General features: G+C 43.3%; 2 protein-coding genes across 3 annotated transcripts in view; both read left to right on the forward strand.

Annotated features, from left to right (window-relative positions):
- The window catches only part of LOC118409555 (steryl-sulfatase-like), an 8,619-nt gene extending 7,330 nt beyond the window's left edge, over positions 1-1,289 (forward strand). For both annotated transcript variants that reach the window (XM_035810661.1, XM_035810660.1), the window contains exon 8: positions 508-1,289. In XM_035810661.1, the coding sequence (XP_035666554.1) occupies positions 508-854 (347 nt within the window). In that variant the 3' untranslated portion in view covers positions 855-1,289. The remainder of the gene's footprint in view (positions 1-507) is intronic.
- A 4,116-nt stretch (positions 1,290-5,405) lies between these two features.
- LOC118431996 overlaps positions 5,406-14,213 on the forward strand; it is a gene marked incomplete in the record, with an annotated part of 22,309 nt that continues 13,501 nt past the window's right edge. Inside the window, 7 exon segments of the mRNA XM_035843463.1 lie at positions 5,406-5,583; positions 5,882-5,960; positions 6,471-6,533; positions 6,854-6,912; positions 12,076-12,145; positions 12,363-12,407; positions 12,757-12,786. Coding sequence (XP_035699356.1) covers positions 5,903-5,960; positions 6,471-6,533; positions 6,854-6,912; positions 12,076-12,145; positions 12,363-12,407; positions 12,757-12,786 — 325 coding nt within the window.

Here is a 14,213-nt window from a genome sequence, read left to right on the forward strand (position 1 = left end):
TACGGCTGGATACCAGGCTAGTGTACTTGTAGAAGATGTCATTTTGAGCTTCCATTTCACTCGTCGGTCGATTGACTGACTTTCCTGCTGTGTCTTTGGTACCGAATTTGTGAATGTCTAGTGATGATGTGTCAAACTCATTCATGAATATAACATTAAACAATTGACGTAAGTAAACAAATGTCAGAACACTTGAAATCACCTATGATAAAGTGATTAAAGTTTCGTTTGTTGAATGTATAATTCATTGATAGATCACAAAACGCTGGATTGGTTGTATGATAAATGACCACAAGACCTTTCTAACATTCAAACTTACCAGAAGTCCTATTGTAGTACCATGGAAAGCCACCAGGGTGCCCCAAATCTAATAGTTTATCATTTTTCCAACTCCTACCAACATACCAAATATCCACGACTTCTCTGGTTATGCTGTCCACAGACACACACACGAAAATTAACCTTCTTGGCGAAGTAAATAACAATACCTTCTTTCTCCTCACATAGGTGGGTCCATTTGGAAGGCACACTACGCTACCCCTAAATGGGACCCTGGAACTGAGGGCTGTTACGAGATCTTCCTGTGTCAGTGCAGGGGGGATTACGTCAATCATCACGATCCCCCCTTGCTGTTCGACGTCGCCAATGATCCGTTCGAGAGAAGCCCGATCACACCCGAGAGCGAGCCGAAGTTTGCCGAGATCATCTCGACAATTGATAAAGGTGTCAAGGATCACATGTCGTCAGTAGAACAAGTCGAGAATCAATTTTCACTGAGAAATATTCTCTGGCGCCCATGGCTGCAACCATGCTGTGGTCATTTCCCCTTCTGTTCCTGCACGGATGTTGCTTAATTCTCTATATCCAGTTGTGTACAGTTAGTTTTTTGATTACTAAACTTAATGTCACACAATAATGTGAACGTCAGACAAGTCTTCCACGCCGTCCTGTCACGAGTACTTTTTCGTGAGCAAAACTGTAGGCAATAACAAAGCTTCTGTACGTTTTTTTCACTGTCACGTGCGGAAAATCATTACGAAATGCACAAACGGTCACTCTGACTCAAGTGTGGGGAAGCTCAGTGGATTACACTAATCAGCGCATGAGGAGAAAGATAAGAAGTAAAATATGAGGGAAGCGGAAACAGCAGGACAACTAGTATAGTCATGGCGGTACAAACAGACATACAACAAGCCAATAAAGATATGACAGGTAATGTATTTCGATGAAGAATGTGTATTTGCAAAGACATTTGTTTGAACTGATGTCAATCTCGATGCCCTTTACATCTATCTAAATAAAATTTGAAGAAATTAATACACGTTTGTCTTTGTGAGTATCTATAATAGGACTTGACAAGCAAACAAAGGGATAAACTAAAAACATCTCTCGTGGAGATGTCAAAACTACTTAAAGCTTGATGCTGTTCCAAAGTACCATTCAAACTTACATCCATAACCAACACAGGAAGCCGGAATCACGCATGCCAAAGGCAAGTTTCGATTTATCACCGAGCCTGAGGTGCTCAATGTGAAAACATGTGTTAACTTTGTAAACATGACCTTTCCTCCTCAAATGCCTTGAATACATGATGTGCAGTAAAGTCTTAAACAAAACATACCTGTATGCCAGCCTATGAGCATATAATGTGGTGACATCATTTCCTGTGTACAGCTGACAGTGCGACATGCGGGTGTGAACATGAATGGTTTTGGTTAGCAATGGAAGATCATGGAATATCAGGCATAGAAAAATGTGTCAGTAGGCATTATCGTTTTTTAAAGTCATTTTAGATTTGGGCTGAAGTGACATAGTACAAGCACGAACATATTGGTAAACTGAGAGGTACAATGGCTGACAGAACGCAAATTCTGTTTTGAATTTCAGCACTAGAAATGTTAGGTTTTATTTCCCTCAAGACCGACAAAAGGCTATGGTTGGCAGCCTCGTAACCCCTGCTGCGCCTATTGACAAGCTTGATATGTGGCTACAGTTTATAGCAGGAATCAAGCAGAACCAGCAGGAATGAAGTATTTGCAATTCGTGCCACATTTGGGGCCATTCGGGTGGGAATTCTAAATGGACCTTATCCCCTTCATACGAGACGGAATGAGCCCAAATGCCGTCAAAATGAAAAAGTCTTTTCTATTCCTGACAATTCATAGTGTATTCTAGAAATTCTCACTGCATTCCAGATATTCAGTTAGAAAAGTTAGAATACACTTTGAATGCCATTCGATATTTCTCCACTTCGAATGCACCTCGACAGTTTTTAACATGTCAAAAACTTTCGGGCCAGCCAAAAGAACGGGCACAAATAGCTGGAATGCAGTGAGAATTTCTGAAACACACTACGAATTGCCAGGAATTGCCAGGAATAGAAAAGAATTTTCATTCCGACGGCATTTCGGCTGATTCTTGCTCTCGTGTGAAGGGGACTTATGGACCGCTCTTCATCTTCATGGTGGTAACATCAGGCCCTACGAACCTGATTTTTAAACAATCGCTTGGGTCGATCCGGTGCCCGGAAACACAACACTTTTCCCCTCGGCCTCACTATTCTGAAAGGTGGTGCTGAGGACTGGAACACAGTCCATACAGTAGACATGCATGCATGTGTCATGTAAAAAGTCCAATGACCACCAAAAACTTCATGATTGCTTCATGAAATACTCTTATATGGTATTTTGCTAGCGGCAACTTTGGGCGGTAGTAATGTACGTGCTTGGTTAAACATGAAAGTTTAACCTGAAGGAACCGCCGTTTCTGCTAACATACAACAGAAACCTTCATGCTCCATTCACCTGAGTGATCGACAGTTCCGATGACAAGTACGGCGATATGTATTTTTCTGGGGTGGGGGTGGGGGTGGGTTCACCACATGCACCATAAGTTTCCGTGAACTGTATATAGCATTCTCTGCGTGCGTTTCGGTCGCACACGTGAAAAGATCGGATGTCAAGTATACCTGTCCACTCTTCGTTTCTTCTAGAACTGCCATGATGCGTGACATGTACAGAAGATTAAGGTGGCGGTAAGATGACATCTCAACTCAGGTGTGGCACCGGTCGTGTTTCACGGATGAGATGTATTCTACCCCCAGGATAGCGGGTGATGAAATGTACCTGTAACCCCCCAACACACACACACACACACACACACACACACACACACACACACACACACACACACACACACACACACACACACACACACACACACACACACACACACACACACACATGCCTAGAAGACTTAGAACCCTTCATCCTAGGCCATGGGTTGGTCGGGATATGCATCCTTATGTGGTGGGATGCGGCATGGGAATGACATCCTATCTTCCTATCCAGCCTCAAGATCTGGACCAAAGGGGATGTTTGTAATACATGATGAATTTTGGCCGCACGCATTAGTTACACATTGTTAAAGTATCCCTTAGATGGTCACGTTACTAACGCAACGGATTATGTATAAAAATGGGTACGTTTTGCTCTGAAATAGACAGTTACGTACTAAATGATTGGCGACTGACCGTGCTAACAGGTCACTTTACAGAAGACGTTTTGTTGAGACAACACAAAAGTAATTCGTAGGTCAACTACATCTATAGATCTACATCTTATTACAATTCTACTCTATAGTCAGCAAAGGCCTTTATAAGTAAACATTATTACAATCATTCGCGAGTTTCAGTTTTCCCCTTCTGATAACAAGGTACACGGCAAATTTTATGTCTTTACTGTTAACATTGTGATAGCTGTCACATCTTTAACATTTCTCCAGAAGTAAAAAAAAATCTCTTGACGGCCATATTCTCAGGTTACAACTAAGCAATAGATGAATACTGTTTACTTAATGACATCAGGAGCAACTATATTATCACGTATGATATACTACTAGCTCGTAATAAGGCAATCTTTCGGCAGAACAAAGCAAATCTTAAAAGGTTGATTTTTTGTTTAGCTGAAAGACTTTACATTGCCGCTGGACGCCTTAACGTTCACACAAGGAATTATCGGTAGTGGTCACAGTTTTTTATTTCGGGAAACGGCCGAAAATTGATGCACGCGCGGATGTCATTCATATAATGAAATCAACATGGCCTTGACAAAAGAAGAAATGTAAGCTGTAACAGCAACATGTAACTGTGGAAAATGATGTGTTGATCATCGGTCAAATGAGTATCGCTTGAGAAGCAGTAAACGTGGCGGTATTATGGAAATGGGTGTTATGTGTCTTCTACTGTATTACATTAAGAAGACCCTGCCGGGTACATGCGGGGTTGTTCGCATGCTTTTCACTCAAATACAAAAAGACAACAACCTAAACATCCCGTGTTCTTGTCATTTTCTTCATACATTCCAGAACTGCAATGATGTGTTAAACTTTGACAGGTACAGATGACGCTCTTGGACCAGACAGTCGTCAATTCTAGCGGCAGACTAGCCAGAAGGCAAATGATAAAGGCGATGATAGAGAATGGACTTTTTTCAGCTTTCCATCTCAGGTGTTAACGTTACAGCAATATTGTCTCTCGGATTAGAGGCGCATCCATTACCAAGAAGTCGTTAGCAGTCTTCCTCCCCATGTCAATAAACAAGACTGCAGATAAAAGTAGAAAAAACAAAGAGTCATTTGACATTCCACCTTAGGTTTGGCAGCAGTCGTTTTTCATGGATTAGGTGCACTGCACGCCCAGGATGCCAGGTTATGAAGTGTGTAGCTTCTCTTTGTCAAATGCGCATTTCACTTTCACTGTACCATTTAGGAAACGCGTCGGTTGAAGTTGACTTTGGGTTCTCCTTACAGCTTTGAAAAGCCAAAATGTGTGCCTCATAAGCAGGCACACATTTTGGCACACCGTGTACTTGTTTGTTTGATCTGTTTGATGAGTCTTTCACTGATGATTTGCAAAAGCGTCAAGTTCTTCAGACACGAAACAAAGATATCCCGAATACTTGCCTTTTTATTCGTACATTCTTGACACGCAATGGTGCATAGACGTTGACAGGTGCGGAAGATGCTGTTGAACTTGCCAATCCGGCAGTAGGCAGTAATTCACTACCTAATTATAAGACGGTAGGCTGAGGTGGTGTTAGAAAAAAAGTCATATCTCTTAATCTACTTAATAGTAGGCAAGACATTAGATTAAGATGGCTGTAAAAGAGACAACAACGAATTGTAAATTGACATACCACCTTAGGTATGGCAGCAGTTGCTTTTTTTATACGGAGATGTATTCCATACCCAGGAAGACAGGTAGTGAATGCAAATTTATAGCTCCTTTTTCTTAACATTCCATGTTCATTGTGCCATTTAGACAGGTGGGCGGTTGCAGTTGACTTGGTTGAAAGTCACTAATCTTCAAAACAGTCACGCCTCAAGCACGCACGTTGGTCTTGTCTAGATGACTGAAATTGTTCACAGAAGATTAAAGAAAGTGTTATGTTACCGCCCGCTTCTGAAGGATATATAAATGGGGTGGTGTAGAGCACTTCACTTTGTTAACTTCCAAAGACGGGACAAGTTCAAGAAGCCTGGAGAATTGAAGCTTCCCTTGAAGTCCCAGCGTAGATCGAACAGGTAGGGACCCTTCGTCTTCTTCGAGAATGTAACAGTGTTCTATTTGAAGTCCTGTTTTGTAGATTTTTCTCTACCGCAGCACACTTTTCTGGACACTCCACTACAACAGAGGGCTGGTGCCCAGCACACCAATAAGAACGTATTCTCTGTGTCAACATGTAACGTTATATATAGAAAGGGCGAAAAGCTAATATGAGTAGCGCCAGATTATGACTTTAAGCACCCTTCACAACTCTTACTTTTCATTTACCATTGGTCGTCATCAATCCGTTGTTTCTAATTTGTGTTTGCTTGTTAGGAAAACTAGAAGCTGACGAAGATGAAGCTGTGTCCATCTCTATTGGTGGCCCTGCTTCTACTCGTCGGAGGAAGTTCAAGTAAGCAAAGGCACATGCACATGCACATGCACAGACACACACGTAGAAATGACTGTCTGAAGTACAAGTAGAGAGATATGTCATTGTGGCTGTTTCGTAGTTTTCGTGTTGTAATTGTGTATTTACTTTATGTCAAACTGACAAACATAAAAACTGATAGCTCAGAATGTATAGCTAAGTTCCAGGGTGGTCACACAGGTGGCAAACGTTTGACACCAATCCTAATTCAGTCGGATGTGACTAAGAAAGCGGTGGCACTTGGAGAGAAGTACAGACTGTGCCAGAAGGTTAGGGAGAAATCTAGAACTGATAAAATAAATTGACACGGCTTACATATGGTTGAACTATACAGTTTTCACTGACATTTTCGCAATTCATGTGAAGGACCTCTATAGCTATATAGTTTCTGACTTAGAGACTGGGACCTGTAGGTTATATACATATAAACCATTGCAAACCTCGCACAGACGCGGCACCCAAAAATTCTGATTTTCTTACATGTTTCCACAGGGTCGGCTGCTGCTCCCGACAAGCGGGATTTGTCAACCAACTTTCTGATAGAACGCTTGGAAGGTAAGGATGTTTCACGTCCTTTGTTGTAAACTTATCTTTCAGTACTTGCAGCAGTATTACACTGCAAAGTCATCATGGTACATTATAGCTTCTAACACTGGGTTAGGGCACCAGAAGACTAGGGCGTAGAACCAGGTATACTTTTGACTAGGCTTGTACTCGCAAATTGGTATCGTTCTGTATTCATCATTACACACATTCCTGTCAGAAATGCTATTATTCAACATAGTGCTTAATGCTAGAAAGTGACTGTCGTGTAAGGAGACTTAATGGTATTTTGTGGACTTGATTAAAAGTTTTTCATTAAATCGCCCCAACAGAGTTCCTGCGGGAGGAGGCTGCCGACAATGGAGACAATGCCGCCGCGTCTGTAGAAGAGGTAATGCACATTCCTTTCCAGATAATTTAAGATATATATTTATATATTGTTTAGACATTTCAGAAAGCTAACATCTTTTGTTAGTTAGATTTCCCTTGCCTTGGTAGGTCTTTTGTACTTTCCCAGCGTAGCTAGTGAGGTAGAAAGCCATGGAGATCATTTATTATCTTCGCCAAGAAGGATATACATGCATTATGATATTATTGTTGTCGTCTGTCTGCCTGTGTGTGTGCCTGCGTGTTGCCAGTATAACTCGAGAAGCTGTGAATGGAACCTTTTGATATTTGGTAGGTTCGAAAAAAAATCTCAAGTTTAATAATTTGCCTCCTATCAGCTTTCTATGGTTATGCAGCGGAACTTTAGGTTTCGATATGTTTCATAATTCAACTATCCGCTTGTTCAACCCTGTGTCATTGACTGACTGACTGACTCACTCACTATCCAGTTCAGCGTCCACTGTTCCCCGTTTTACGAGGGTCGGGTGTTGCGGTTTAGGTCTGATTCCTCTGTCAAGGGGGTTACCTTTTTGCAAGTTCAGTTTGCAAATGTCTTCCTTGACATCGTCTACCAACTCCTCTTGGGGCAACCACGGGGGTTATGGCCGTTCATTTATCCGTTCATTACAATCTTTTAGTCTAATGACGTCATCTGTGAAGTGCGTTTGTCTATATCTTAATACAGACTTGTAGCTAGATCAATAAAAGCGAGGACCGTCCTATTCATTCATTGAAGAAAATCGTATTGCACTTTTGAATGGTGAAGGGGTGGGGGTGGGGGGGCTGATCACTATCTACTTGTGCGTGCCCACATGTTTAGTGGAATCCCATCCCTCTGGTATTTCCTACGGACCAATTAGGTACTCACTTTTACCAGCCCAAACACCTTTCTAGAGTTTGCACCTGTGTGTAAACAGCTATGGCTGAGATGTGATAAACTCTACGTGTTGACAGACAGGTCTAAGCGTAGTTTGACAGGTTGTGCGACAAAGAATGCCATGAGAAACAGCTGAACTTACAGTCGATCGCTTTGGGCTATAAAGCTACAAGTGCCCATACAAATAACCTATACCGGGCATTCAGAGTAAGGCCCCGGTGAGGGTTTCGTGCGCGATATGGGTTTCATGCGCAGTAATAGCGCCGTACGCCGTACGTTGAGAAGAATTATAATCACAAAGAGTATATAACTATGATCACAAATGTCTTAGAACATCGATCAATGGGGTAAAAAGTAGGTAAAGGGGTAAAATTACCTATTGGGAAGTCGCTTATGACGACAAAAAGGGCGGAAATGGATTTTGAACATTTTTATTCCCCCCATATAGTAGACTTCGCTACTTTTCTCTACTTTGTTCAGTTTTCCCCGGTATTGCCGATGTTGATAAAAAGTAAAACCATTTTGAACACAGTTAGTAGCAATCAGAGAACAGCGCATCCGTAGAATCTGCTTTAAAAACTAAGTTTTCCACGCAGTAGATTCAGTTGCACAGAGTTCTCACAAATCTGGAAGTAGTTGTAGTTTCCCTCCCCATGTTACTTTGACGTTATTGTAGGGGGATTCTAAAGAGAGATCAACTGAGATTAAGCCTGTTGTATGCTCATACATCTCCATTAGATTTTAGGTAGACTAATGAACTTGGTTCTCCATTTAAAAATCCATTCTTGCAGCTGACTCTTCCACAATCAAGTTTGTATGTAATATCATTGGAGATTTCCTCTGACTTGGTACATCTTTTGCACTTCTGGAAGTGATTGCCCTCCCCATGTTACTGTGATGTCATCGTAGGGAAATTTTAAAGTGTAGTGACCAGGTCCCACCACATACGAGGGTAATGGTTCATCTGGTTTACGTTAACGCGAATGAAGACGACCGACCCTCGTGGTCAGTCAGTTCTGGACCTGGACGTGTCCGGACCTCTCTGAGTGATCTCTCTATTAAAGTAGCCCTAGCTAGCTCGGCCACCCGCTACATTTGGTGGCAGCATCTAGCTTCCGCTTTTCAGCGACCGACCTGGCGCCATCCCTTGGCCCGCTACTGCCCAACCGTCTGATTGCCGACAGCCATGCCGCCGCCGTTCCAAGCCAAACCACCGATCCCGACCCCACGAACGACCGTGCCGTCCGATCCCGACCCCACGAACGACCGTGCCGTTTGTCATGAGCCCAGACCGTCCCGCCATGCTGCCGTCCTGCCGAGACCGGAGCCGTGCTATCCATGTCCCCCGGACGGCTGAAGCCTAGCAGTATCCGCCCAGTTCGTCGTGCCGTCGCCCGCCGACTCCAGCCTGAGCCAGCCGGTCCTACCTCTCCTCGCCGATGAACTTTCCCAGGCGTAGCCCTCATATTGCTTGACAAAATGTACAGGACTATGCAATTGTTGGACGTGACTCTGACGCTCTGACTCTGACGCTCTGAGCCATTGAACTTTTATGTATGCCATCTAAGAACTGATGTGGTACAGTTGCATATAGATGGTATGTTTCTGTTTTATGTGCACAGTGTTAACCATGACCCGGTATCCTACGCCTTTGGGTAATGACTTCGCCTGATTGAACCTGTTGTGTTTTATAACCTAGCTAGCTAGGTCGGCCACACGCTACAAAAGCATATCAGTGTCTGCTCTATCTTCTAAATTCAGGATGAGTCGTCGACTGGATCAGGCGATGACACGCTCTCAGAAACACGTGGAGGCAATAGTGAGTTCTATCATTAAACTTATATAAGATGCTTCGAGATGAAGTACAGATACCTGCGATGGGTATGAATAAGATACTAGTATTGGATTCAAATGGCTTTCCACACTAGCTTCTCAGTAGCGTAAAATTCAGAGGCAATATGCACTTACCTTCAAGTCGAGAGTATATGTAATTCTCCCCGCAACTTAAGCTTTTTAAGCTAGGAAGCTACTCACAATCAAGATATTTTCTTGAATTTCCCTCACAGACTTCCTGCGGGAGGACGGAGACGACGGTGGAGACAATGCCGCGGCGTCTGCACAACAGGTAATGCATACTGTATTTTTATACACAATGTACATATCATCCTGGCATATACAAAGTAGGAACCATTCAACACTAGAGTAGTTTAGTCACCTTCACCCACGCTTGATTTCCGAGATAGCTGTAGTGAATGGGGTTTGTTAACTCTAGCTTTTTTGAGAGGTGTGGTAATAGTTGATTTGTCCGTCCAAGGAGTTAAAACTCTTGTTAAATTAAAAGCGGCGCCTATACTATAGCTAAGATGTTCGCCAGGGAATGTTCTGATATCTATCAGCGGGAATGTACACGCCGTCGCCGTCACACCGTGTGCGGTTAATGTCCTATCTGTGTCGATCTGAATATGGAGAACCACCATTAGCAAGCGTCAAGCCACAATCCTGGAGTCATATCTTACTTTGGACACATTCGGAAGAGGGGAGTAGGCTGAAACATGTTGACCACTATCTAAGTGCATGTCCTCATAAATTATTGGTACCCCTTTAGACTAAGGTGACGTTTCTACAAAGGAGCCCGGCCTGGCAGTTTTTGGGAACGAAAAGAACGATATAAAAGACAAACAAACAAAAACTGACCAAAAATATTTCAACAGCATGCCTTGTGCATATTTATTGGCATGAAGTTTATTTTTTCTTGACCGCAAACAGCCCGGTCGGGCCCCGGGTAGGAAATGTGTTTAATTTTCCTTTACCGCAAACAGCCCGCACGGGCCCCGTGTAGGAAATGTGTTACTTTAATCTTTACCGCAAACAGCCCGGCCGGGCCCCGGGTAGGAAATGTGACGTAGTCCGTACTGGTAGTGGACATACTTCCAGTGGATCGGTTAAATCTTAGCATTTACCAACCAATCTACCCTGGGGGCCATCCGGGAACCGGGCAGCTAGGACAGTTTATTCGGTAGCCCAAGACAGACAGACCCGCCGAGTTCCTATTAGCGCCCCGGAGAGTTTAAGCCCGATAAGGTCTACCTGCCCTCTCCCTCTGGACGGGAAAGGGTAGCAATAACTCCTTCGGGCTTAAACTCCCCCGGAGCGCTAATGTGAGGTCAGCGGGCTGACTGCCTTTGCTCCCCGAACAAAACTCGCTAGATACCTCGCTAGCTACCCGGTCCTGTCTGGCTCCCAGGGAACAACCAATCTACTTTTCACATGTTTATTGCTATGTGCAAACCGCTATGGCTGAGATGTGATGAATGTTGTATGTTAGCGGACGGATCTACGGGTGCTTTGGCATACCTGTCGGGTCCAATCCGGGGTGTTCTGTTTGACCTACAAAGAATGTCATTAGGGGAGGCTGAGCTTATAATCGTTCGCTTTGGGCTATGATACTCATATTTCCACACAAATACATCTAGACTATACTTGATATTCAGAGTAAACATAGTATAGATATGTGGTATATTATCCATTTGAATATCTATTTATTCAATCAGCATATCAAAAATAAAATGACAGTACATTTTTGAACAGCTGTTGATGTTAAAAGTACGGGAACATAAAATAAGAGAAAGGGCACCTTTACTGGTACTGTACATGTAGTTACGACAAGTCATTTTCATGGTTAAAGTGGGCTCCGGGGTATTGAAAGGTATGATATGCAAATCATGGCATATCATCTTTGATTCGACAAAATACCGTTACTACACAAGTGCATATGCAAGGGACCGGGATGATTGTCATTAATGTCATAGATTTGACTTGGTAATCTACCGGTGATCTACGCAGGGAAATGCGCGCTGACTGTGATATACCCGACACGTGGGACCAAGGGCGACACAAGCAGGGGATTAATCACGTCATTTGGTAGGGGAGGGAGGGGCGAACACCACAATTTACTTACAAAAGGATCTGTCCTTGGTGCTGAATATCCTTCTCTTTGATTGGTGCTAGCAATGTTTCACCACAGGGAGCACAAATGAAAGGAAAGGATATTCAGCACCAAGGACAGAAATAAACCTTATTCCTTACAAAGTACGATAAAGCGTTAAACGCAAGTGAAAGAACGACATCACACATGCATGTACTCTGTCAAAGCCATGACATTGGAACTGCACAGCTCTTAGACATTCGACAATAGTTGCCTTACATACTAATTTGATAGGTGATAAAGCTAAGGCAGTCTGATACGGAGATTCTAAACAAAGTATCTCTGCTGTCTGCGTTATCTTCTAGGATGATCCGTCGGCTGGATCAGGAGATCTAGAAGGCAGCGACGAGACCTTCTTCGAGACACGTGGGGGCGGTGAGTTCTATTGATTTGTAAGAAGTAACAAAGTACGGATACATGCACATTGGATTTCAATGGCAAGTCAAAAAACCTCGAGGAAAATAAGCTTACTTGCTTATATATTCAGACATAGTTTGTTCTCAGTAGCGTAGGGTTCAGAGACAACATATATATGCATCTACAATTGGAACGTTGGAGACAAATGTTACAATGTTTGAATTTGTGTCAGTAGGTGTCCTGGTGTCCAGACTCTCGGTACAGCTGCCCTCACAATGTGGTATGTAGCTGCTATAAATCACTGACTTTTTTCGTTAGCTACGATCCAAATATGAACATCTCATATAATGATTTCAATGTAAATGGTTCTACACCGTTTGTCATAGAAAGTTATAAAAGTAATAACATTTTTTCTTAGGCTGAAACAACTGTATCTCTGTGCTTTTTATATGTTCTGTATTTGTGCTTAAGATCATAAGTCATCCAGGCTTTGTCAGGAAAACTCAGAACTGCAAAACAATCCTGAGATAATAACGATCTGTAAAATCTATCCAGTTGCTTTAGTAACTGTTACCTTTCGTATCCGACTACCTGGATGTCTACTCTCTAAAACATTATCAATCCTGCAGCTGCTAGCACGACCAACATTGCCCAGGGACGTCCAGCGGAGCAGTCCAGTGTCGCTCACGGGGGCGCCCCTGGACGGGCGGTGGACGGGAACAACAACAGACAATGGTCAGGAAACTCCTGCACCCACACCGGGAACGACAACCAGCCGTGGTGGCGGGTCGACTTGGGGTCCTCCAAGTGCGTTGATCGTGTTGTCGTCACCAACCGCCAGGACTGTTGCTCAGAACGACTGCAAGGTTTCAAGGTGTACATCGGAGACAACCCGAATGTTGCCGCCAACCCTACATGTGGGGGAGCGCAGTCCGTGAGCGGCAAGATGACAATCAGCGTGGACTGTGGTGGTCGGACGGGCCGGTACGTGGGGATAGCTCTGCCTGGCAGGCAGTATCTGACACTGTGTGAAGTGCAGGTCTTTGGAGGTATGTTATTTGCTTCCTTCTTCTTTCCTCTGTAGTTTGCCTGGTATTCTGGATGGTAATAGCTGGAAAGTTGGAACTATGTTAGATAGCATCATAAGATATTTTGACGAGATGCACTATTAAATCTCCAAGCAGAGATTTGCGTGTGTGTGTGTGTGTGTGTGTGTGTGTGTGTGTGTGTGTGTGTGTGTGTGTGTGTGTGTGTGTGTGTGTGTGTGTGTGTGTGTGTGTGTGTGTGTGTGTGTGTGTGTGTGTGTGTGTGTGTGTGTGTGTGTGTGTGTGTGTGTGTGTGTGTGTGTGTGTGTGTGGCCACCACTATCCCTCCGACCGAAACATCTGCTTGGAGAATAGTAGTGCACCAACCCAAGTTGTGTTGCTAATGTCCCTGTGCTGTATTTTCAGGAGATTCAGGGTACACACAGCGAGGTGGTACTTACTACAAGGTGTATGCACAGCTCAAGACGTACGAAGCTGCGAAGCAGACCTGTACAGCAGATGGTGGCCATCTTGCGGATGTCAAGACTAAGGCGCTGCACGACTTCCTTGTGTCCAAGATTCAGCAGGTTGACGCGAACAAAGACTACTGGGTTGGGCTCAATGATGTGACAGTAAGTGTCTCACCAGATGAAATACCTTAATGAATGGCTTTACAAACATTCTATGGAGAACATATTGTTCTCCCTGTATGTCACTCTTTTTTCTAAACCAAATCAAACCAAACCAAACCAAACCAAATCAAATCAAATCAAATCAAATCAAATCAAATCAAATCAAATCAAATCAAATCAAATCAAATCAAATCAAATCAAATCAAATTATACACTAAACTACATTATACTAAACTAAACTAAACGGAATTAACCCAAATCAAACTAAACTAAACTGAACTGAACTAAACTTATCTCCATGTGTCTAGATGTTAAACATGTGACTGAATTCCTTTGTGTAGGTGGAGAACACGTGGACTTGGTCTGATGGGACTCCGGTCACCAGATGTGACTTCACCAACTGGGCTCCTGGAGAGCCTAACAATGCAG

Source organism: Branchiostoma floridae, chromosome 2, assembly GCF_000003815.2.
Source record: "Branchiostoma floridae strain S238N-H82 chromosome 2, Bfl_VNyyK, whole genome shotgun sequence".
Lineage (NCBI taxonomy): Eukaryota > Metazoa > Chordata > Leptocardii > Amphioxiformes > Branchiostomatidae > Branchiostoma > Branchiostoma floridae.